The sequence below is a fragment of the Melozone crissalis genome, unplaced genomic scaffold (assembly GCF_028551555.1).
Source record: "Melozone crissalis strain CALT ecotype California unplaced genomic scaffold, PUWL_Pcris_2 ptg000027l_1, whole genome shotgun sequence".
NCBI classification, from domain to species: Eukaryota; Metazoa; Chordata; class Aves; order Passeriformes; family Passerellidae; genus Melozone; species Melozone crissalis.
Genome location: NW_026535805.1, coordinates 22984993 through 23010793, shown reverse-complemented (window position 1 = coordinate 23010793; position 25801 = coordinate 22984993). Strand labels below are relative to the sequence as shown.

The 25801-nt window shown below is 39.5% G+C and overlaps 1 protein-coding gene and 1 pseudogene across 1 annotated transcript; both read right to left on the bottom strand.

Moving 5' to 3' along the window:
* Positions 1-1893: 1893 nt before the first annotated feature.
* On the bottom strand, positions 1894-10020 carry LOC128939331 (sulfotransferase 6B1-like; annotated as a pseudogene).
* Positions 10021-18830: 8810 nt separating this feature from the next.
* LOC128939188 (sulfotransferase 6B1-like) lies at positions 18831-24977 on the bottom strand. The gene is made up of 8 exons (XM_054280009.1): positions 24762-24977; position 24143; positions 23146-23285; positions 22385-22474; positions 21595-21721; positions 20718-20812; positions 19927-20083; positions 18831-18990 (listed from the first exon to the last, which is right to left on the bottom strand). Exons 1-8 carry the CDS (start codon positions 24960-24962, stop codon positions 18860-18862), a joined length of 942 nt encoding a protein of 313 aa, XP_054135984.1. The 5' UTR covers positions 24963-24977; the 3' UTR covers positions 18831-18859.
* Between the last annotated feature and the right edge of the window lie 824 nt (positions 24978-25801).

Sequence of the window (25801 nt, the reverse complement as noted above, 5' to 3'; positions counted from 1 at the left end):
TCCCCAAATTCTAGATGCTGAAATCTCTCTAGCTTCTTTTCAGCATTTATTCTCTCTTTCATTTCCTCTTCTGTATATTTGGCATCTGCCAACTCCTTCTACATTTGTTCATGCCAATTGGTTCCTGAAAGGATAAAGACACCAGTAGGACATCCATTACACTTCACTTTTTCATGTACAACTGGCTGATGGTATACTCTGAATTGGTTTCATATAAACCAAGTTTCAAGTTTGGTTCAATGCTATACTTTAATCTTTTAACAAGAGTGTGTGCTGGTTTTCACAGCAATGGAATTAATTTTCCCCATAGTGGCTGGTATGGAGCTATGTGTTGAATTTATGCTGAAAACAATGTTGGTAACACAGAGATGTTTTAGTCATTCCTGGCAGTAATTACACAGTGTCAGGGCCTCCTCTGATTCTCACACTGAGCTGCCAGAGAGTAGCTTGAAAGTGCACAAGAATATTAAAAGGGGACACAGATGGGACAGCTGACCCCAACTGATCCAAGGATTATTCTATCCCATATGGAGTCTTGCTCAGCAATAAAATGTGAGGGAAGAAGAAGGAAGGAGAGATGCTGAGAGCTAAGGCACTTGTCTTACCATGTCACTGTCATGGGTGATGGAGCCCTGGACACAGCTGAACATTTGACTGGTGGAAGGATAGAATGAATTCTTTGCTTTGCTTTGCTTGCACACATAGCTCTTGCTTCAGGTATTTAATTGTCTTTATTTCAGCCATGACTCCTCTCACTCTGTTTCCCTCCCCCATCCCATTGCAGGTGAAAGAGTGAGTGGCCCTGTGGGGCCACTGAGTTGAGCTGGGAGTTGCCAGCTGAGGGTAAATCACAGCCCTGGTGAATAATCAACCAGGGTGTGCCCAAGGTCAAAGGGGCAGAGCTGTTGAGCAGATACTGTGGAGTGCTACCCTGCTGGCTTCAGGGTCACATCTCATCCCTTGGCAGAAGCAGAAGCAGACCTCTATTGCTCTTTTCAACTCCTTTCAACTTCTCTACTTATTGGTTACCACACACTACTCCAGAAATGGATACACATCCCAGGATAAAGGTTCCTTACAGGCAATGCCTCTGCCCTGCATCCAGGCACTGTAAGGCAATGTCCAGACCTGAGGACAGGTATCACCCAAACCAAATTTCTCTGGATGAAATACTCACATCTGAGAATTTTATGCCATTAAATCTGAAAGGAGGGACACTTGCATGTGAAGTTTTAGTGCAATAGCGTGAATCGAATTCTACTTCTTGCCTTTCATTTGTCTCTCTTCGTGTCCATAATTTAGTCTTTGGGTGAAATTGTTCCTGCTGGGGCTGTAAGTTGTGTTCTGGGGGACACCTTTTTGGAAGGTGAGGAGTGCTGAGATAGTGAAATGGATATTTCCACTGGTCATCCCAACACAGACAGGAAATACAGGAAGGTGAATTACCCTGTGGAGGGGCCTTTCACTCTCTTTCATGCCCTTGAATACAGTATTGGTCACAGTAACTACCCATATATCAGATATTTTCTGTGAAGATGTTTACTGATTGGAAACATTGTTGAAGAAAAAATAATCTGCATACTAAATAATTAGAAAACATCTATGAAGACAGAATGTGTCTAGAAAGAAAAGAGGCATTTTCTTCCAGGTGATACCTTGAACAGGGCTGTTGAGTATTTGTAAATATCATTAGTTTATATCGTCTTCAGGAAATGGGTGTAGCCAAAGATGTCACCATTAAACAAAAGGCTTGTCACTGTAAAGGCTGCTGCAATGATTCTTACAGTAATTCTAAGATACTTGGATCATTTGATCTAAGTTTCCAGTGTATAGCATTCAGATTATCTGAGTCTGCCTTGCAAAGTTCTTGTTCTAACCACATTTCATTTCTCTTCAGGCTTTGCAGTACAAGTCATATTTCAACTTCTTCCCAAGTTTCGTTCCTGCTATATGTTCTTCAAATGCTTTGTCCATTTTCTCATTCTGATCTTCAGTGAAATGGTTCTTCCAGTCACTTACACCACCTTCAAAGAAGCAAAAAACAATCTCTTGAAAATGAAGATATTTCTTTTTTTTTTCTATACAGATGTCATTTTTATTGCATTGCACACAAAATCACATTAATCCATTTTTCAGATGAAACATTTATCTACATCAATATAGTTTCGTGCAATCAGTGGACTTACATATATATGTGAATCATCTTTCATCATGCAAAAGAACAAACTCCTCTTAAGGCGACGTTTCAAAAAGGCAGCCTAAAATTCTGTTTGCCTCCATCTCTCTCCTCTAGTCAGCAATGATTGGCAAAGTGGAAAGTCAAGAAGAATTAAGAATCATCTTCTAGGAGGCAGAGCTGACTATCTGCTCCTTTGGCAGCTTCAGTTTTTATCCAGTTACTTCTTTACATAAATTGCAGAAATAGATTCTGACAACCAGGTTGCCCTCCTCATGTCAACCTCCCCCATATTACATTGCAAAAGTAGTTCCCTTGTCTTCACTCTCTGGTGTCCACCTGGATTCTTGCTAGCTTGGCTTACTTCTAGTGTGTAAGAGTGATCATGAATTTGGCAGTGGCCATCTCAGAAGATTCCCATGCTCTCCTATAAAGTGTGGTCACTCCACTCAGGCTGAGTTTGGCCCAGTGCTGCCAGCTCCAAAGGCTGGGCACTTGGTGATCCAGGCACAGAGGTGGAGAGGAATTCAGACACATGACAGTTCCTCCTTCCTGCCAGCCATCTGTGAGCAGCCAAGGGTGGCTCTGCTGTGAGAATCTTGCTGTGCATCTTCCTCACCAATTGTCCTTTTTGTCAAGAAAAGCAGTGATCACCTTCTTGACACTACCTTACAATTCTAATGTAAGTGCAGAAAAAAGAACCAGACAATGGCCCAAATCCTTGAGAGTGGCACATTTCTACCTCTGAGCCCCTTGGAGCTTCCTACCTTTGCGAAAGATAATATTGCCAAATGACCCATGGGTCTTGTCTGAGTTTTTCTTCATGGACTGGAAGCTGCTCCTCTCTACCACCAGCTGGAGCTGTTCCTCAGTCAGAGGAATTCCAAAGAACGTGGCTATGTTTTTCACACTCAGGGCAGGATTCTGGAAAGAGGAAGGTAACATATGGCATGACTTTCAAACAAATGACTCTGCTTTCCAAGGTGTTTACACATTCCTATATCGCTCTGCTGGCTGCATACATAGGGTATCGATAGAATTTCTAGGACTACAGTGGCCAAGAGTGTTCCTCTTCTCCACAATTACTTTGGAGGAGATTACGAGCTCTCTTCCTTTCCGTTACAAAATATTATATGTGATTTAAAGGTGAGCAAAATCTACACTGCTGTAATAATTTAGGCTGCTTCCTAAAAATATTACTGGAAATATATATTTACAAATATTTGGTCTTATATCATAGATAAAAAAATAACAAGAAATATTTTCACAAGCAAAATTTTACAAAGGTTTTAAAGTTTGAATTTCACCTTTTCTTCCCTTAAAACAAAAATCTGTCTCACATACCTTGGATACCATGCATTCATATAAGGGTGTATTGGTTCAGGAAAAATCCCTTGAAGTATAAATTATTTGTAACTGTTGATAACCTTACCTCTTTTACCTCTTCATAAGTTATTGTCATAATATTTTCTTTGTCAGCATATTTGTTCCATTCAGAAAGGTATTCAAAATAGCATCCCCAAGCCACTAAATAAAACAAAGGATCGCAAGATGAAGCATAAATTAAGATCATACAGGTTTTGCTCATGAAGCTATGTCAGCCAAGGGCTATATTAATCATGTCAGGCAGGGTTTACACATTTCTGTAGTCCGGTTTTGCTCCAGGCCCAAACATATGATACAATTTGTAAGTCAGAAAATAAAATTTGTAAGCTTTTCAAGACAGCTCTGAGTTCACCAAAAAAGCCATCATCTTGCCAACCATCTTGTAAGACTGCCTTAATCCAGTCTAAGACCTTGTTGAACCTTCTTTTCTGCTGGCCATGAGCTATGCCAAACTCATAAACTTAAACCAGTGCTATCACTTTTTCCCTTTTACAATGCATTAGAATTAGTCCCCATTTTAATGCACTAGGCTTAGTCCAAATAATTCCTTTAATCCAATTTGTCTTTGAGATGATTATATATCACCACAGACACATGATGTTGGACACAGGAGAGCAGGGGTAAAGGGGACCCAAGGTAGAGTTAAGGAAGAACTGCTTTTTCCAGGAAAAAAAACAGTTTGTAAAAATTCAAGAAGTCTCTGGAATCACAGTTTTATTAAATAGTAGCCTCAAGCAGGAAGACCAGTAAGCTAAACTTCAGTTCAGAATTCTAATTCTCTGTCTTTAATCTCCCTGTCTTTTGTACTGCAAACCAAAAGATCCTAGTGAAGTTGATTTACCAAAGAACAAATGTTCTTATAAAATAACAAATCATTGGACAATTGACATAGGCAGAAATATATACTGTACTTTTCTTTGTCATGAAATCTGTGAAGAAATCATCCCAGGTCTCATAGGAGGGAAGAACTGCCAAGCCATTGGAAAAATGGTAATACGATGTAGCAACATCTTTTGGATTACGAATCAGTAACAATATCTAGAAAAAAATTAAAATATTATTTATAGGAAAAGACATAGCAGACTACAGCATAAAAAAGAAATAACAATATTATATTTTATAACTGCACTTGGGGATTTCTAATACCATATGTGCTCCTTGCAGAAGTAGCAATTTCATTCCCAATTCAGAAGGTGCAGTATTTAACTTTGCTTTGGTACCATGAGAAGATGGTTGCCTATAATTATTGTCATTTACAGATTAACCAAATTATTTATGCATATTCTAAGTATGTTTTGCTCAATACAAGCATAGGTCATCATTGAAGTGACAGGGAAAATTTAAAAAATATAAATGCTTCTTGAAATTTGACGCATTGAAGCCCTCACTTGCAACAATGCCATAAAATTCCTCCCACAGGAAATCCCGTCAAAATCCATTTTGCCTCTGGAGGATTTGTTCAAACCGTGTAACTCTCTTGTGGAACCAGTCACAAAGAAGTCAATAAGGGCAAACTGTGGTTAAGTGAGATGAATGGCAGTACTTAAACATATAGAGCCGTAAACGTGTAGAAAATGGCCAGGCTAAACACTTAGTAGTAGAGTGATACTTAACTGCCAGAAAAGTACTACATTTTCTTTTTAAACTGAAAGAAAATGTAGAAGTGTTTGTTTTAGTACATTAAAATCCACACTCACCTTGGTATTTGTTTTGAAGATAGATTTGGGGAGATTTTCAGGACGGAGATGAGTAGCTATAAATCTTGGAGAAGGTAATTTGGTCATTCGCTTGAAGAATCGGAAGGAGGAAAGTGGACAGCTCAGTTAGTACAAGTATTCTTTTCATTAACCTATGCTAAAATATGGCCTTGATGAACTTATGTACAGTTAATGGCTGATATAAATGGGTTTTGGGTTTTTTAGTGAGTGCTCTCCTGGGATATTAGTGGGCTGCTCTGAGTAGCTCTAATCTTCAAAAGCCCATGAACAATTGGAAAAAGACTATTCATTGTTAGTTCTCTTCTGTGATAACTCTCTTCAGGTCTGGTAGACAAGGGATCAGATCTAGAGGTGGGGTACACATTAGCTCTCTGTGAAAGCTGAAGCATCTCAAGGTCTGAGAGAGGGGAGGAGGAGGAAGAAGAGCTAGTAAAAGAGACAAATGCTAATATTACATGATTTGACACTTCATGAAGCTCTTCTTAAATACAAAAGATGATATGTTGAATTTCTGAACTTCTTATGTATCTCATGGGTATGTCCTCCTCTCAAGTCCCACCGAAATATTCATTCAACCCTCAATATTTGACAGTCCATGGTAAATTAATCCTGACCAGATGCCACATAAAGAGGAGTTATAGAAAAATGGAAGAGTTCATACATCATATATTCAGTATTTGAAGCACATAATGTTGATCATTTCCATACATATTCTGTTCCCACCTCATATTTTTCAAGATCTCCTATTTCAATGAAGGGAATCAGTCTTGGTTCTTCAGCATTCACACTGCTTTCACTACCTGGTGTTTTCTTTTGAGATATGGCTATCAGATCAGTTAAAATTTGACTTAGCCAGTTTGAGCCTGAAAGAAGAAAAATACAGAAGTGCTTGTAAAACTTTTGGAATGGATAGAAATGGATTTATCAGGAAACTCAAGAGGTGCTAGTACTACCAGGTGAGTTACCTGGTCTCCTTTCATGTCATACAATCACAGCTGACTGTCTGGTCAATCACCACCCAGGATCCTACCTTTACTCCTCATAAGGAGATATTTCTCCAACTTGAACACTTCAGTACACTGTAAACTAACTTGTATACTGTAAACTGACTAATCAGGGAGAAGAACTACAGAGATTCAACTAGGAAAACCTGCCTTAATGCAATAAATTTTAATGTGACACATATAAGGGAGACTGGGGTGATGAACCTGTACTTTAAACCTAATACATGAAGCGTTTTCTGGTGTGCTGGATTGTCTTTGGAAGAAAGATGGATCACAATACTCAAAACAGGAGAAGAACTAGATCAAAAAATTGTGCACACATTTTCTTTAACAATAGGAAAAACCTCTCTGAAGTGACATTTCCTAGACACGCTTGTTATCTGTTTCTTCAAAAGATAACAAAGAGCCTGCATATTTCTCCCATCTCTGATTTACCATGTCCTGACTTCTGGACGCTTGGTGCCTACATCTTTCTCACTGCAATCTTAACAAGTGCATTCCATTTCTTCAAAAAGAAAGTTCAAAGAAAAAGCAAAGCCTTCATAATCCTGTCATTTGTGAATATCCACTATAAGGCACTGTGAACCAATTGCTGGAAGAAGGAAACAGCAAGATTAAAGTGTATATGAGACACAACTAATCCAAACTTTGGCTTGCATGTGGACCATTTCTTTGAGGCAGAAGGAGCCATAGGTAGGGTAAACTTGCAACCCTAGCAAAGATGACCTCTTGATTTCCCAACACTTAAAGAACAGTGTAATCACTTCAAGGACTACAAAAATATTTTTGATAGCTATTTCTGACATCTATGGGAATTAAACAAATTAATATTGAATATACCATTTGAAGGTACCAAAGGCTACATTGTAAAAACATAAAGCTCTTAAATTTATAAATATACATGTGGAATATCGTGGAATATCAGGAGACCTAGTTACCTCTGGTGTAAAAAACTGTGTTTTGATTGTCTCCAAATTGTGCATTTAACTTCATGACTATGAAAAGTAAAGACAACAAAAATGTCTAGATGCTATAGAAAAGAAAATCAGAATGTTTTTCACAGTTTTTTAGAACATTGCCCATACCTAATATTCATAAAGAATTTCTGGTGCTTTTTGAGAATGAAATCAGTTTTACAAAATTTGTTAAAAATTCTAAATACAATTATTTAGCATAATATATAATATTTTTTAGCTATAAATCATATATACTGCCTATATTTGGTCCAAACCTTGTTACTTGCTGTTACAGAATCTTTTTATGAAAAAAAAATAAATATATTCACCGGATTTAGGGTATCCTGCCAAAATTACATCATCCTTTCTGGCTTCAAAGGACTCCAAGGCTTTAAATGTTTCTGGACTGCAAACAGTAGTAGGGTAGAGAATTCCCTTATAAGAAAAAAGCAGTTCATCACGATGCTTGGAGCTGGCAGCTATCATTTGCTTATGTATGAAATCATCAGATGTGTTCATGGATTTCTCCATTCTTCTTCTCTCTCACACACGGGCTCTGTCACAGTGTGAAATGCTGTGTAGAAGGAGAAACCCACAGATTGTCCTTTAGTAAATGCTTGGGGTGTTGTTCCTTTTTAATCTTGACCCTATGAACAATAATTTACCTTCTTCTGAAACTGTGAAGATATATGCAGCTCCAGTCAAAGACCTTTGAAATCAATAGAAGTTGAACATAAACAAACCAGATAAGCAGCCATATGCAATTGCATTCTACTAAAATGACTTAGATAATTTTAAAATATCATGCCAACAATTCTGTGTCTACAGCACTGATTTTATAAACTGAATGTAACAAAATAGAACTACATGAATTGCAGATTAGAATTGAAAAGTCATGATTGAAATCCTCAACGCAGTACATCTGTTTTCAGTACTTACTGCTGGGATTTCCTTTTTTTCTTTATTATATCACTCGTTTATCATTCTCCCCAGAGTTAGATAAAATGTGTTGGGACTGGGAGAGAAGATGTTCAGTGCACTAGAGACTGAGCTGAGGACACTCCTGTGAGTGTGGCCGGCTGCTCCCTGCTGCTGGAGCCCAGGAGGGCACAGGGGCACAGGCACTCTTGGGCCACTCGTCAGACTGCACTACAGAGGTCTGTTTTTCTAGTGTCTACACAAAAATTACTCATTTCTACATTTCTTTAATGAGCTCAATCATTGTTTGACAACTGATCAGTGCTTAGGCAGGTGGTGACAATATAACCTCAGCTACAGTGAGTAGTGTTTATCATGCACTTGACATGATGAGCTGCTGACTGCAGTGACCCCAGTAAAGGAACTGGCTTTAGACTCAGGTTCAATATTTAAGTCTCTGGCAAAAGGATGGATATGTCACAAAAAATGAGAAAATAGTTCCCCCCCAAAATTCATGCCAAGAATTTACATGTCATCCTTTCTTATCTCCATCTCTTGACTGCTGCCTGTTGGGCACTGGAAGGAATCAGACCAGTAACTACATCCCTGCATGCTTTTGCCATTTGCTCTCCCCAAGGGATTCAAGAGAGATCCAGGGCTCTCCCTGGTCCCTGAGCCATAGTGCAGTACTCATGGGATGATCTAGCCCTACATTTTTATATCTACTTTTTCCAGTCCATACAAAATCCTTTGCTTTTCCCTTCATTTCCCTTCTTTCTGTAAAACATTGTCAGCATAGAAAGACTACCTATGTACAGGCATAATCTGAAACCAGTGGATATCACATGGCCTGGTCCATCTGATCAATGACGAGTGCCAAAGGGCACAAAGTTGGCATCACCTGCTCCATTTATTTCACTGATATCCGCTAAAAATTGCTGTCCTATGAAGTAGCACTTTTGCTGATTCGTGATGTGAAACCAGCCACCCTAGCAAAACACAAAACAGCTTACTTAATTTTTCTTCCCTATCTTCCCTTGAAAATAAATTGTCATGGACTAAAGATAAAAAATGTGTTTATTTAGTATTTTTACCTGCTGGCAAAAGAATTATTTGGTACAGTCATCCCTAAGGTTGGAAAAAGAGGGAAAATGACCTGTAAATTATTAATGTCGTGGGATGTAATAGCTTACCATTGGAGTAGGGTTTTCAAAATGAAAAACATATTCCAGAGCAATTTCCCGAGTATTTCCAGTGTATTTTTGCAAGAAAGGGCAGTCGGGCCAATTATTTCCAGGAAGCATATTTTATCCTTATGAAGTAGAGGAAAAAGAAAAACGCCAAACCCCATATTTGTGGAGAAAGATATAATTAGAAGACATAAATCATGAGGAGGGATTTTGAGGGCAGTTATATTTCTTGACAAAAAAAAAAAGTCAGGATCCAGATTTCATAGTGTGAGCCTTTGATACAGACATCTGCCATGGCACCTGAGCTGAGAGACAGGAGGAGAAGTGCCTAACCCCACCTATAGGATATAAGACCCAGCAGTGATCCTGCTAAATAGTGAACCCAGAGACTGACAAGAAAGCATCACTTGATTCAAAATTTCTATAAAGCAGCTTTAAAACATACAGAGATTAAAAGCAAATGAAAAACAGATAAAAGGATTTTATTATCTCCAGATTAATGGTATTTGTAGTTCAAGCCACCACCGTTGCTCTGAAGGTTTCTGACTTCCCACACTGACCAGACCTGGTATTGGAGCTTTGCAGAAGGAGGCTGGAGACATTTCTGGGACAGCTACAGGACAGTGCCAGATGGCCCTTACATAGTGCACTGATCTGCCCATGCAGATTCATTCCCTGTTAAATGAAACAGCTTCAACGTATGAAAGCTTTAAAACACGTGCCCTCATGTGCTAAATAAGAAGAGGTATGCTTTTATAATTATTTCTATGATCTGTATTTTTCTCAGTAAAACTCTGGAGAAGGCTTCCATATATTAGTCTTCTACAATAACCAACTCTGTGTTTAGGTAGTTCCATTCGGATTGATGCCTTCAAGAAGGTACCTTACAATGCCCCTGATCATTCATCTGCAATAACAACAACAACAACAACAACAACAAAGAAAAGCCTGCAAGGATTGTGAGATGTCCTGGCCTTCTGTGACTGAGCCCATGAGAAGCTGGGCATAAAGTAGGATTTGCTCTAAAATGGAAATGTCATACTTGTCATTCTCCCCTTTTGCATAAGTTAGTGTGGATCTGATCAGAGGAGAATCAAAGCCTTCAAACTGAGCCCAGGGGGTGAGGATGGCTTAGGTTATGTGGCCAAAGCTGTCTGCACACCCACAAAGGAGCACAGCAGAGCAATGAAGGGGGAATCAAAACAGTACCCTGCCCACAGACTCCCATGGCATCAGCTCATCCAAGGCCCGTCTCCACAAGCTCAGAGGAGCTCAGGCAGAGTGGAATGCAAGTTAAGGACTCTTAATAAAGGGACTGCACCCTGTCCAGGACCCTTCTATGGCTGTTCCAGGAGAGCTTCAGACCCAGTGTCCTGGTGGGAAGATGGTCCATCAGAATGATCAGTGCAGGAGAACTTCTGCCGGTGAAGACTGGCAGGGGCTGCTGTCTGGGGGTATAGGCACATAAAGAAATGCAGAGGAACAATCTCTCATGATTACACGTGACCTATTATGTCAGGATTACATGACAGGTAGGAAGCAACAGCCAGGAAACAAATTATGTACCAGCCTGCATGATACTACTAATGTTGCCTTTACAATATAGATAGTACTGAAACGGAGATGAAAAATAGCTAATCCTCAGTACCAGATCAGGGTGGATTTTCTTAACTTCTCTAAGAGGCCCTTTGGGCCAGAGAACTAATGTGTTCTAAACTTTTCTAGGATCTGTTATTTTTGCCCAATTATCCAATCATTAAAAAAAAAAAAACAATATTTGAGATAGCAGAAATTTTAATTTGATAGCTTAGAAAATATATGAATAAGGGATAATTTGGTTCCAATAATAGCGCATAAGCAAAAGATAACCGCGGGGTACGGAGTGCAGGGCTCTTGGACCTTTGCCACATCACGTACAAGCTTGCCAAATGAAGATTCTTCCTTATATGCCATGTGTTAACACCACCTCCTCCCATTTTCATTTCATCATATTTCTATCTCCACCCTCATCACCACCTTTACTGTGCATGCTCCACCACTCAGTTCAGTGGTCACACAAGTCTTTTGGGGGTCATCTGATGAAGATTTCATAGTCTTCCTCTGTGTCCTTTAATTCACCTTTGGGTTACACATGCGCACCAAGCCAGTATAATGTAAGCCAAGAGTAACATATCACTACATCTACATATCAAAGCAATAAATCCCTTATAATTAGCATTTTCTGGGACCCAACCAGGTTTTCCTCATTTTTAGCAACTGCATCTTCGGCCTTTTCCTGTGGTCCTTGAGAACATCTTTCGGGAGACGGATGGAGCCCCTCCACTTCCTTTCTTTGTTGGCACTACAACTTTTAATTATTTATTCCCAAATATTAATTACGGTACAAATATTGATTACTCTTTCAATTTTATCAGTATGAATCATACCTATTTATCACAGATCCTCCATCATCTTTTCTTTTCCTCTAGAATACTAGAGTTTATTTCATGCTGGTCACCTTCCCTGATCAGATCAAAGCTTGACATAATATCACATTACTCCACTATAGATTATCTACACAAGCATACCTTACTCTTTCTTCTACCCAGAATTTCCCTGCTTGTCTCAAATATCCCACGATCCCCAAATTCTAGATGATTAAATGTCTCTAGCTTCTTTTCAGCATTGATTCTTGCTTTCATTTCCTCTTCTGCATATTTGGCATCTGCCAACTCCTCCACCATTTGTTCAAGCCAATTGGTTCCTGAAAGGATAAAGACACCAGTAGGACATCCATTACACTTCACTTTTTCATGTACACCTGGCTAATGGAAATCCTGTCTAATTGGTTTCAAGTGAATCAGTTTGGTTCAATGCTGTACTTTAATCTTTTAACAAGAGTGTGCGCTGATTTTCATAGCAATGGAATTAATTTTCCCCATAGTGGCTGGTATGGAGCTATGTGTTGAATTTATGCTGAAAACAATGTTGGTAACACAGAGATGTTTTAGTCATTCCTGGCAGTAATTACACAGTGTCAGGGCCTCCTCTGATTCTCACACTGAGCTGCCAGAGAGTAGCTTGAAAGTGCACAAGAATATTAAAAGGGGACACAGATGGGACAGCTGACCCCAACTGATCCAAGGATTATTCTATCCCATATGGAGTCATGCTCAGCAATAAAATGTGAGGGAAGAAGAAGGAAAGAGAGATGCTGAGAGCTAAGGCACTTGTCTTACCATGTCACTGTCATGAGTGATGGAGCCCTGGACACAGCTGAACATTTGACTGGTGGAAGGATAGAATGAATTCCTTACTTTGCTTTGCTTGCACACATAGCTCTTGCTTCAGGTATTTAATTGTCTTTATTTCAGCCATGACTCCTCTCACTCTGTTTCCCTCCCCCATCCCATTGCAGGTGAAAGAGTGAGTGGCCCTGTGGGGCCACTGAGTTGAGCTGGGAGTTGCCAGCTGAGGGTAAATCACAGCCCTGGTGAATAATCAACCAGGGTGTGCCCAAGGTCAAAGGGGCAGAGCTGTTGAGCAGACACTGTGGAGTGCTACCCTGCTGGCTTCAGGGTCACATCTCATCCCTTGGCAGAAGCAGAAGCAGACCTCTATTGCTCTTTTCAACTCCTTTCAACTTCCCTACTTATTGGTTACAACACACTACTCCAGAAATGGATACACATCCCAGGATAAAGGTTCCTTACAGGCAATGGCTCTGCCCTGCATCCAGGCAATGTAAGGCAGTGTCCAGACCTGAGGACAGGTATCACCCAAACCAGATTTCTCAGGATGAAATACTCACATCTGAGAATTTTATGCCATTCAGTCTGACAGGAGGGACACTTGCATGTGAAGTTTTAGTGCAATAGTGTAAATTGAATTCTACTTGTACTACTCACTTCCTTTTCTCTCTCCTCAATGTCCATAATTTAGTCTTTGGGTGAAATTGTTCATTCTGGGGCTGTTAGTTGGGTTCTGGGGGACACTATTTTAGAAGATAAGGAGTGCTGAGATGGTGAAATGTTTTCTCCACTGGTCATCCCAACAGAGAACAGGCAAAGGAAGGTGAATTACCCTGTGAAGGGGTTTTCCACTCTCTTTCGTGCCCTTGAATACACTATGGGTCTCATTCACTACCCATATATCAAACCCTCTTATCACATCCTTGTCTCTTTCTTCATAAATGGATGTTAGACACAAGATTAATTAAACATGAGACATTAGCAAATGAAAATCGTACCTGCAAGACATGGAAGATTGCTTAAAATTGCCTACAAAGAATAATTTAAAATTATTTGTCTGGTCTCCAAAAATGCAGAACCATCAAAATAGACCATTTTATTGGAAATAATACTTTCTCTATCAGTACTATTCTACTCTTAAAAGTTGAAGACACTGTTCATATATTATGCTTTCTGGAAGCTTTGTTTTAGTTATTCTTTTCAGCTCTTTGTCCATGTGGTAAATCTGAATTGCTGAGGAAAATTTCCACCTGTTTTCCAGTACTAAAGAGTAAGGGCAACAAGAAATCATCATTTTTTAATCCTTTAGGCCAGCTGCCGAAGAAATTTTCTTTGGAGCCTGAATCTTGAGGGAGCCAGATCACTAAAATACCTCAGCATGAAATGTCGCAACCTGTCCCCCGGGCCACTGGGGACACAGGTGCCTCCAGCTCCTTCAACCCTCAGACTCTGCTCTCTGCTCATGAGCAGGGTCTCCAGTGCTGCCACAGCCAGATGTCTGTCTGTCTGTCAGGAGCTGCACACAAGGGGGGGTCACAGCAGCCCTGTCTCTCTAGAGAGGCTCAGGGCAACCAGGGATCCTGACGATGCCAGCAATCCAAGTCCCAGTCCCAGCACTGTCTGTCCAGCAGCCAAAGTGTCTTGGGCTGTGCAGCTCAATCAATGTGGAACAGCCCCTGTGCTCCTCAGGGACAACTCTGAGTTGCTCAGTTAGCCACAGGAAGATCTGTCTTGGATGGAAATGCTGTCATCAGGAGCATTTGCAGTACACCATAAAGAGAAAATGCACCTGAATGGAAGAATCAGCCTAACTTTGCTTTGGAAATGGACTGGGGAAAAGATATGAGGTGGAAGATGGATTAATATAATTTTTCTGATTTGTTCATTCTCTTTACAGGAAACAGATAAAAATACAATATAAACATAATTTTCAGTGAAAATTTCTGTATTTAGGCATGTGGCAGTTTTGGTGCTGGCCACTCACCAGTGAACTCCCTGCTGTGAGGTAGGATTAGGAGAAAGGCAAAGCAGGCTCAAAACATTAAAGGGTATAAATAAAATTTTATTAACAATAACTAAAAGAAGGAGTAATAAGAATCAGAACAAAACCTTCAGAACACTTCTCTTCCAGCCACAACCTGTTCTTTCCCACTGACAATGAAAGAAGCAGAACTAAAATTTCAGTCAATTTGCCACCTCTAGAATAGTATTTCCTAAGTTCACTTAGGGAGAGAACCCCCTCTTGTAAATGTATGGAGACTTCTCCACAAGAAAAAAAAACAGTTCTCTTGTGGCTCTCAATTTTGTCATGAATAGCAGCCGCCCAGGGAAATCTGCAATCGTGAAGTCCCTTTTATTTTCCACAAGCTTTTTCCACAGCTGTGTTTATGGGCCATGTCAACTTATGGGGTACTGTTTTAAAGATGAGCTGTTCAAAGGGAAAAGTTCTCATTATCTGACTCTTAAATCATCTTCATCTCTGGGAACAGAGGTTGTCTTCTTCTCTTCCTGGGGGCACAGGATCACCCTTCTCTCCTCTGTTCAAACTTCTCATAGAATGACAGCTACTTTAACATCTGCTTACATTAGCATGGAGGCCTTTGCTCAATATCTACAATTTGAACACTTTCATCTCCCCATACCTTAATGCATTATAGGGAAAAAGAGTCTTTTTCCTCAGCTTTTCCAGAGGATTTCAGCCCCAATATTAAGACACATCCTCATCTCTCCAATTTGGAACTTGACTACTCCTTCACTAACCTCGATGACTTCATGTTGCTTCTTTACATGCTTGTCTCTTGTTCCTTTCTCTCTCTTGAGGGAGGATAGAAGCACTGAAAGAGTTAATATCTCACCTGGGGCCTGTTGATGGTCAAGCTGACCCAGGTCAGGATGAGTGCTACAGACAGAGGGAACTGTGGCTGGGGGGAAGGCTAGGATCAAATCAGCCAGGCCAGAACTCAACAGCAGCGTGCCAGGGGAGGAAGGGGTGGAGAGGGGAGAATTTTGCTCAAAATTCTACCACGACTGCCTGGTGGTTGCAATGGTAGAATTTTGGCCGAGCTGGCTCGGCCCGGGGCTGCTCCCCACAGGGCCAGCGGAATCAGCTCGGCCCTGAAATGGCAGCCCTGGCCTGGCCCACGGCACCCCCTCCCCTGCCTGGCAGCTGATAGGGGGGAAGGCCGGCAGGCGCCGCTGAGGGAGAGCAGGCCCAGCCCCACGGCCAACCAGCCCAGCCGGGCCAAGACAGGGGGACAGGGCGTGTTACCTCTTTGCTGGCCAGAAGAGAAAGAGCAAGTTCCTAGCTTTCTACTTTAACATGTGTTTTTCACAGAGGAGTGTCCAGCTTTCTAGTGGCTAGAAGTTTGCACCACTTCCATAAATATTTCCCATGCAAAACCATGGGAAGGCATCAAGGCAACAAAAGAGACTAGACCAAAAAGAAAGGTACTTTTCTTTTTCTTTTGACACCTGGTAAGAACCTAGAAGCAGTAAATTTTGAGAGCCACTGTTATTGTGTCAGTCAGTTATGTCTGACCTTCAAAACAGATTCCCAAGTTTTTCTGAATTGATTCTCACATTCACTGGCCTCATCTCTGCTTACTCTTCACTCCCTCAAAATGTCACTCATCCATCAAGTTTCCTTGCCTACATTCATTTTGGCATCCTTGCCTTTTCCATCTTGCCTTCTTCCATCTCCTTACCCCCCTGAATGCAAGGGCCCACTGAGTATCTCTAATGGAGCAAAAGCACATGAGGTGTTACTGCTCTGAATAGCTCTGTCCTTCGGAATGAGATTGTTAAGAGTACAAAGGGACTGAATTCAAGCCTTGGGATGACACAGGAGAGGATAAAATGCAAAATCAGATCAAAGTCTGGTTTTCAACCAGATCAGCAAGACCAGAATAAGATCTGAGCCTTTTTTTTCTGGCACTGTCATCATGTTAGTCCTTGCTAAGTGATTCCTCAAGTGTTCTTATGCTAGTTGCTGCCTGACTGATTTACCCCCATCAAGTACCTGCTCCTTTGGCTTCACTTTTCTAAATACAGAGTTTTACACTTACCATTACTAAACATTGGGTTCCCTAATCTTCTCAATGTGTTACGTTTCAAATTGTTTTGCCTTTTTTCCTAGTATTTTCAGCCCTCTATTCTGATCCCCAGATTTAAAAGTCAGTCATTTATGATACAGTGTATGATATTAGATTAGTGTATGATATTAGTCATTATATCAGTGTTAAAAACAAGATTGAATGTGATTAGAACTCATCACTAAAGGAGATTGTTTTAATTGCCCTCCCAGTTTTGCTATCAACCAGTATATGCAGTGTGATCATAAAGCAAACTATTGCAAACAAGTTCATCATATCCATGGGAACAAGTGCATATTCCTGAAAGTATTGCTGCTGCTGTCATTGCTTCTGAATGCCTTGTATTGCTGTTGGATGAATTTCTAAGTCTACTTCCAGTACTGTCATTACTATAACCACATTTGTACATTGCCATCTCCACATATATTTGTGTCTCTTAAGTCACATAATTTCAGGTCCTCCCCAATGCTGTCATCTCTTGTATTTTCTGTCAGTGGCTTATTCAAGAGGTAAGTTATCTTAAGGAGGACCACCAAATTCTTTATCATAATTTTTATTTACTATTTCATTTTTTTCAAAATGTTCCATGGTCAGTTGCTTTGTCATTTTTGCTACTACATTTCCCTGTATCAAGTTAAGATGTCTGTTCTATTCTGATTCTTCCATCTCAAGTTTTTAAACGCTGCTGTTATGGAGTTCTCCTCTGGTACCTTTCTGGTTCTTACAGATAACTTGCAGTTGTTCAAAGATGCCTTGCCACAGGACTTTCTGCTGCTCTGCTTTTGAATCCATTCATTTCTTTTCTAAATATTCGAAGTGTTGTTACTTCTAGCATTCCAATTTCTTTCCAAAACACTGCATGTCCATTTATGTCCAAGCAGAACCAACCAGCTTTTCAAGAATGAAACAAAAATCTTTCAGTATTTCATTCTTTCCAACTCCATCTTTTATTTTTACACCTTAGCTGCTCAGTTGATGGATCAATGAGTTGGCTGGGACTTTTCCTGGTTTTAATCCAACTATACTTACAGAACCTTATTTTGACTTTTTTTTGTTTTCCAGAAGAGGTGCCTGGAAAAATATAAAATACTGTGTTTAGTGAGGGAAATCCCAGTGGCAGTAAAAGAGGTCTGGGTAGAGCAATGTCTCACACCATCACTCTTGAGAACACCACTATCTTAATAGAAGCATTTTCATGAATGACACAAAGAAAGCAGAGAGGTTCCAAGGCAGGACTACAAAGTTTAGAAGGCTCAGGAACAGCCTCATCACAGTTTCCAGTACTTAAAGGGCAGCTACAAAGAAGATAAAGGCTCCCTATTCACCAGACACCACATGCAGAAGAAAGGAGGCAGTGAGGTCAACTTGCAACAGGAGAGGTTTAATCTTGATAAATGAAGTAAGTTCTTCACAGCAAGAACAACCATTTGCTGGAACAATGCCTACAGAAATGAGGTAGAATCCTCATCACTGGAGATTTCGAGATATGATATTTAGATATTTAGCCTCATCCAGGCTCCCTTTCCCATGAAAGATTGTACCAGATGATTTCTCAAGGTCTCTTGCAACCTGGGCTGCTCTGTGATCCTATAAAAAGCATTGCCTCTGACTGAATCTTGCCTCTTAATTTCTGACCATATCTGAAATCCATCTTGGTATTTTGCATTCAGAGAGATGAAGAGCCCTACGAACACTGATCCATATTCCCCTTCTTTTTCCTTTCTCTAGCTTTGATAAAATTTGTGCCGAATTCATGGATGATCTCGTTTGTTAGACTTCTGTTATATCCCTGTTTGTGCTAGTGATATTTTCTGTGAAGATGTTGACTGATTGGAAATATTTCAGAAGAAAAAATAATCTGCATACTAAATAATTAGAAAGCAGGTACACAGACAGGATTCGTCTCGAAAGAAAAGAAAAATTTCCTTCCAGGTGACAGCTGGAACAGGGCTGTTGAGTATTTGTAAATATCATTAGTAGACATCTTCTTCAGGAAATGGGTGCAGCTAAAGATCTCACCACAAAACAAAATGCTCATCACTTATCAGTGTCACTGTAAAGGCAGCTGCAATGACTCTTAGAGTAATCGTAAGGTGCTTGGATCAGTTGATCTAGGTTTCCAGTGTATAGCATTCAGATCATCTGAGTCTGCCTTGCAAAGTTCTTGTTCTAACCACATTTCATTTCTCTTCAGGCTTTGCAGTACAAGTCATACTTCAACTTTTTCCCAAGTTTCGTTCCTGCTATATGTTCTTCAAATGCTTTGTCCATTTTCTCATTCTGATCTTCAGTGAAAAGATTCTTCCAGTCACTTACACCACCTTCAAAGAAGCAGGAACAAACTCTTGAAAACGAAGACATTTCATTTTATATTTTATAGAGCTATCATTTTTATTGCATTGTACACAAAATTGTGTTCATCCATTTTCCACATGAAACATTTTTCTATACCAATGTAATTTTCTGCAGTCAGAGGAGTTACATATATATGTGTGAATCATCTTTTGCTATAATGCCAAAGAATATACTCCTCTTTAGATGACTGTGTTCAAAAAGGCAGCCTAAAATTCTGTTTGCCTCCATCTCTCTCCTCTAGACAGCTATGATTGGCAAAGTGGAAGATCATGAACAATTAACTAATAATCATCTGCCAGGAGGCAGAGCTGACTTTCTACTCCTTTGGCAGCTTCAGTTTTTGTCCTGTTATTGCTTTAATGTAAAATGCAGAAATAGATTCTGACAACCAGGTTACCTCTTCATGTCCATGTCCCCCACACTACACTGCTAAGGTTACTCCCTTCCCTTCCCTGTCTTGTGTCCTCCTGGATTCGTGCTAGCTTGGCTTACTTCTAGTGTGTAAGAGTGATCATGAATTTGGCAGTGGCCATCTCAGAAGATTCCCATACTCTCCTACAAAGTGTGGTCACTCCACTCAGGCTGAGTTTGGCCCAGTGCTGCCAGCTCCAAAGGCTGGGCACTTGGTGATCCAGGCACAGAGGTGGAGAGGAATTCAGACACATGACAGTTCCTCCTTCCTGCCAGCCATCTGTGAGCAGCCAAGAGTGGCTCTGCTGTGAGACCCTTGCTGTGCATCTTCCTCACCAGCCCTCCTTGGATAGTCTTCTCAAGCAAAGCAGTGATCACCTGCTTGACACTAACTTACAATTGTAACGTGAGTGCAGGAAAAGGAACCAAAGGATGGCCCATGTCCCACAGAGTGGCACATTTCTATCTATGAGCCCCTTGGAGCTTCCTACCTTTGCGAAAGAGAACATTGCCAAGTGACCCATGGGTCTTGTCTGAGTTTTTCTTCATAGACTGGAAGCTGCTCCTGTCTAGTACCTGCTGGAGCTGTTCCTCAGTCAGAGGAATTCCAAAGAACGTAGCTATGTTTTTCACAACCTGGGCAGGATTCTGGAAAGAGGAAGGTAACATATGGCATGACTTTCAAACAAATGACTCTGCTTTCCAAGGTGTTTGCACTTCCCTATATCTATCTGCCGGCTGCATGCATAGGGTATTCATAGAGTTCTGTAGGACTAGGGTGACCCAAAGTGTTCCTCTTCTCCTTAATTATTTTAGAGGAGACATGAGCTGCCTTCCTGTAGATTACAAAATATTATATATGATTTACAGTTGTGTAAAATATACCCTGCTGAAAACACAAGAGCTCCTTCCCAAAGATTGATTACTGTTGATTTAGATTTACAATTATTTGGGCTTATATTACAGAATTCACAGAATGACTGGGTTTGAAGACACCTTAGAGATCATCGTGTCCAACCCATGCTCTAATACCTCAACTAAACCATGGTATCGAGAGACATATCCAGTCGTACAGAAAAATAAAAAACAAGAATCATTTTCACAAGCAAAATTTTAAGAGGGCTTTTAAGTTTGAATTTCACCACTTCTTCCCTTTAAAACAGATTCTTAAAAGAAGAATCTGTCTCACACACCTTGGATGCCCTGCATTCATATAAGTGTATATTAGTTAAAAAAAACGTCCCTTCAAGTATAAAGCATTTGTAAATATTGAAAACCTTACCTCTTTTACCTCTTCATAAGTTATTGTCATAATATTTTCTTTGTCAGCATATTTGTTCCATTCAGAGAGGTATTCAAAATAGCATCCCCAGGCCACTAAATAAAGCAAAAGGAGCCAAAGATTAAGCATAAATTTAGATTATGCAAGTTTTGCTCATTATGTTGTGTCAGCCAAGGGCTTTATTAATCAGGTTTATGACAAAGTTCACACCCTTCTGTGGGTGTGAATTATCGGTTTTGCTCGAGGATCAGGCATGATACCATTATGATACCATTTATAAGTCAGATGAATAAAACTTGTTAGCATTTGAAGACAGTTTTGAGTGCACCAAAAAAGCTATCATCTTGCAGACCATCTGTAAGACTACCTTAATTGAGTCTGAATGGTTGTTGAAACCCGCCTTTCTGCTGCCAATGTGCTACCCAAAACTCATAACTTTAAACTAGTCCTATTAGTTTTTTAATTCATTAGAATTAGTCCCCTTTTTAATGCACTAGACTTAGTCCAGATAATTCCTTTCATCCAATTTGGCATGGAGATGATTATATAGTTCCATGGACAGAACATGATGGACATAGGAGGGCAGGGGGTAGAGGGGACCCAGGATAGAGATAAGGAAGAACTGCCTCTTCCAGGAAAAATACAAGTTTGTACAAATTAAAAAAGCCTGTGGAAGTGAAGTTTTGACAAATATTTATCCTCAAGCAGTAAGGCAAGCATGGAAAACTTCAGTTCAGAATTCTAACTCTCAGTGTTTAATCTCTGGTTTGTACTGTAAAACAAAAATTTCTAGAGAAGCTGATTTACCAAAGAACAAAGGTTTTTACACAACAACAAATCATTGGACAATTGAAACAGACAAAAAATTATACTGTACTTTTCTTTGTCATGAAATCTGCGAAGAAATCATCCCAGGTCTCATAGGAGGGAAGAGTAGGCAGGCCATTGCAAAAGTGGTAGAAAGATGTAGCAACATCTTTTGGATTACGAATCAGTAACAATATCTAGAAAAAAATTGTACTCCTATTTATTAGGGAAAGACATAGCAGACTACAGCATAAAAAAAGAAATAACAATAATATACTTTATAACTGCAGTTGGGAATTTCTAATACCTTGTGTGCTCCTTGCAGAAGTAGCAATTTCATTCCCAGATCTGGAGATGCAGTATTTAAATTTGCTTTAGTACCATAAGAAGATGGTTGCCTAGAATTTTTATCTTTACCTGATTAAGCAAATTATTTATGCAGAATCTAAGTATGTTTTGCTCAAAACAAGCAAAGTTCATTATTTAAGTGGCAAGGAAAATTCACAAAAATATAAATTCTCATGGAAATTTGACACATTGAAGCCCTCACTTGCAACAATGCCATAAAATTCCTCCCACAGGAAGTCACATCAAAATCCATTTTGCCTCCGGAGAATTCGTTCAAACCCTGAAAACCTCTTGTGGAAACTGTCACAAAGAAGCCAATAAGGGCAAACTGTGGTTAGGTGATGTGAATGGCACATCTTAAACGTGTAGAGCCTTAAATGTGTAGAAATGGCCAGGCTAAACACTTGTGTAAAAAAGACTGATTCTGAATATTGGCAAGAAAGTACTACATTAGCTCTTAAAAAAAAAATCTGTTGAAGTATTTGTTTTAATACATTACAATCAGCACTCACCTTGGCATTGTTTTGGAAGATAGATTTGGGGAGATTTTCAGGACGGAGATGAGTAACCATAAATCTTGGAGAAGGTAATTTGGTCATTCGCTTGAAGAATTGGAAGGAAGAAAGGGGACAGTTCAGTTAGTACAAGTATTATTTTCATTAACCTATGCTAAAATGTGGCCTTGATGAACTTATCTACAGTTATTGCCTCCTTGAAGTGTTTTTTTTGTTTTTGTAGTGAGTGTTGTCCTGGGATATTAGTGGGCTGCTCTGAGTAGCACTAATCATCACAAGCCCATGAGCAATTGGAAAAAGGACTATCCATTGTTTGTTCTCTTCCGTGATAATTCTCCTCAGGTCTGGTAGACAAGGAATCTAATCTAGAGGTTGGGTACAGATTAGCTGTCTCTGAAAGCTGAAGCATCTCAAGGACTGAGAGAGGGGAGGAGGAGGAGGAAGAGCTAGTAAAAGAGACAAATGCTAATATTACATGATTTGACACTTCATGAAGCTCTTCTTAAATACAAAAGATGCTATGCTGAATTTCTGAACTTCTTATGTCTCACAACTATGTCCTCCTCTCAGTCCCAATGAAGTGTCTGCTTATTTGTATGTGTTCAGTATTTGACAGGCCAGGTGAGATTACTCCTGAGCAGATGCCACAAAAAGAGGAGTGGTAAAGTTCTTATCAAACAATAGAATAGATCATATATCATATATTCAGTATTTGAAGCACATAATGTTGATCATTTCCATACATATTCTCTTCCCACCTCATATTTCTCAGCATCTCCAATTTCGAGGTAGGGGAATTCTTCTGGTTCTTCAGCATTCACACTGCTTTCACTACCTGGTGTTTTCTTTTGAGATATGGCTATCAGATCAGTTAAGATTTGACTTAGCCAGTTTGAGCCTGAAAGAAGAAAAATACAGAAGTGCTTGCAAAACATTTAGAATGGACAGAAATGGATTTACCAGGTAAGTCAAGAGGTGCTAGTACCAGGTGAGTTACCTGGTCTCCTTTCATGTCTTACAATCACAGCTGACTGTCTGGTCAACCACCACCCAGGATCTCATCTTTGCTCCTCATAAGGAGATATTTCTCCAACTTGAACACTTCAGTACACCATAACTTGTATACTGTAAACTGACTAATCAGAGAGAAGAATCTCTGAGATTCATCTAGGAAAGCCTGCTTTAATTTAATAAATTTTATTGTGACACATATAAGGGAGATTGGGGTGGTGACCCTACACTTTAAAACTTAATGTATTAAGTGTTTTCTGGTGTGCTGGATTATCTTTTGAAGAAAGGTGGGTCACAGTACTTCAAGACTGGATCAAAACTAGATCTGAAAATTGTGCACACATTTTCTTTAACAACAGGTAAAACCTCTCTGAAGTGACATTTCCTAGACACACTTATTATCTTTTTCTTCAAAAGATAACAAAGAGCCTGCATAGCTCTCCCATCTCTGATTTACCATGTCCTGACTTCTGGACGCTGGGTCCCTACATCTTTCTCACTGCAATCTTAACAAGGGCATTCCAGTGCATAACATTTCTCCAAAAAGAAAATAAAATGAAATAGCAAAAACTGCACAATCCTGTCAGCAGTGACTGTTCACTGTGAGGCACTGTGAACCAATTGCTGTAAGAGAGAAACAGCAAGATTAAAGCGTATATGAGGCAGATCTGATCAAAACCTTGGCTTTCATGTGGACCAGTGCTTTGAGGTACATTGAGGAAATATGTAGGGTGAACTTGCAACCCTAGGAAAGATGTCCTCTTGATTTTCATTAAGGAGTATTTAAAAACAATGGAATCACTTCAAGGACTAACAAAATATTTTTGATAGATATTTACTTACATCTATGTGAAAAAAACCAAAGAAGATGGAATATACCATTTGAAGGTACCAAAGGCTCCATTGTAAAAATATAAAGCTCTTAATTTTACAAAAATACATGTGGGAGTAGAAGGTGGAATATCAGGAGACCTAGTTACCTCTGGTGTAAAAAACTGTATTTTGATTCTCTCCAATTTGTGCATTTAACTTCATGACTATGAAAAGTAAAGATAATTAAAACATTTAGATGCAATAGAAAATAAAATAGAATGTTTTTCACAGTCTTTTTTTACCATATCAAATATTCATACACAATTTCTGGTGCTTTCTGAGAATGAAATCAATTTTACAAAATTTGGTGAACATTCTAAATACAATTATTTAGCATAATATCATATTTTGTATTATATCATATCATATCATATAATATCATATCATATCATATTATATCATATAATATATATATTTCATATATTTAGTGGAAACCTTATTACTTGCTATTACAGGAACTTGTTTATAAAAAGAATTAAAATATATTCACAGATTTAGGGTATCCTGCCAAAATTACATCATCCTTTCTCGCTTCAAAGGACTCCAAGCCTTTGAAAATTTCAGGAGGACAAACAGTGATAGGGTAGAGAATTCCCTTGTAAGAAAAGAGCAGTTCATCACGATGCATGGAGTTGGCAGCTGCTATTGCCTCATCTACCAAACCAATAAATTTTTTCCTGGACTTCTCCATTCTTCTTCTTTCTCTCACACACAGGCTCTGTCACAGAATGAAATGCTGTGTAGAAGGAGAAACCCACAGATTGTCCTTTAATAGGTGCTTGGTTTGTTCTTTTTTTTTTCTTGACCCTATGTACAATACCTTACCTCTTTCTGAAGCTGTAAAGATATACTCAGCTCCTGTCAAAGAGCTTACGTAATATGAACCTTTGAAATCAATAGAAGTTGAACATAAACAAACCAGATAAGCAGACAAATGCAATTGCATTCTAGGAAAATGACTTAGATAATTTCTAAACATCATGCCACAAATCTGTGAGCACAACGCAGAGTTTATAACAGAATAGAACAAAATAGAACGACATGATTTGCAGATTGGAATTTAAATGTCATGATGAAAATCCTCAAGGCAGTTCATCTCTTTCCACTACTTGCTGCTGGGATTTCCTTTTTTTCTTTATTATGTCACCCATCATTCTCCCCAAAGCTAGATAAAATGTGTTGGGACTGGGAGAGAAGATGTTCAGTGCACTAGAGACTGAGCTGAGGACACTCCTGTGAGTGTGGCCGGCTGCTCCCTGCTGCTGGAGCCCAGGAGGGCACAGGGGCACAGGCACTCTTGGGCCACTCGTCAGACTGCACTACAGAGGTCTGTTTTCCTGGTGGTTACACAAAAATTACTTATTTCTACATTTCTTTAATGAGCTCAATCATTGTTTGACAACTGATCAGTGCTTAGGCAGGTGGTGAAAATATAACCTCAGCTACAGTGAGTAGTGTTTATCATGCACTTCACATGATGAGCTGCTGACTGCAGTGACCCCAGTAAAGGAACTGGCTTTAGGCTCAGAT

What these genes read in the sequence shown, in the direction of transcription:
- LOC128939188 (XM_054280009.1), bottom strand. Translation starts at nt 24,962, where the DNA reads ATGGAGAAGTCCAGGAAAAAATTTATTGGTTTGGTAGATGAGGCAATA. An exon ending in GAGATGCTGAGAAATATGAG is followed by an intron (nt 22,475 to 23,145) that starts GTGGGAAGAGAA and finishes CAATTCTTCAAG; the next exon opens with CGAATGACCAAATTACCTTC. An exon ending in CTTATGAAGAGGTAAAAGAG is followed by an intron (nt 20,084 to 20,717) that starts GTAAGGTTTTCA and finishes TCCTCTTTCCAG; the next exon opens with AATCCTGCCCAGGTTGTGAA.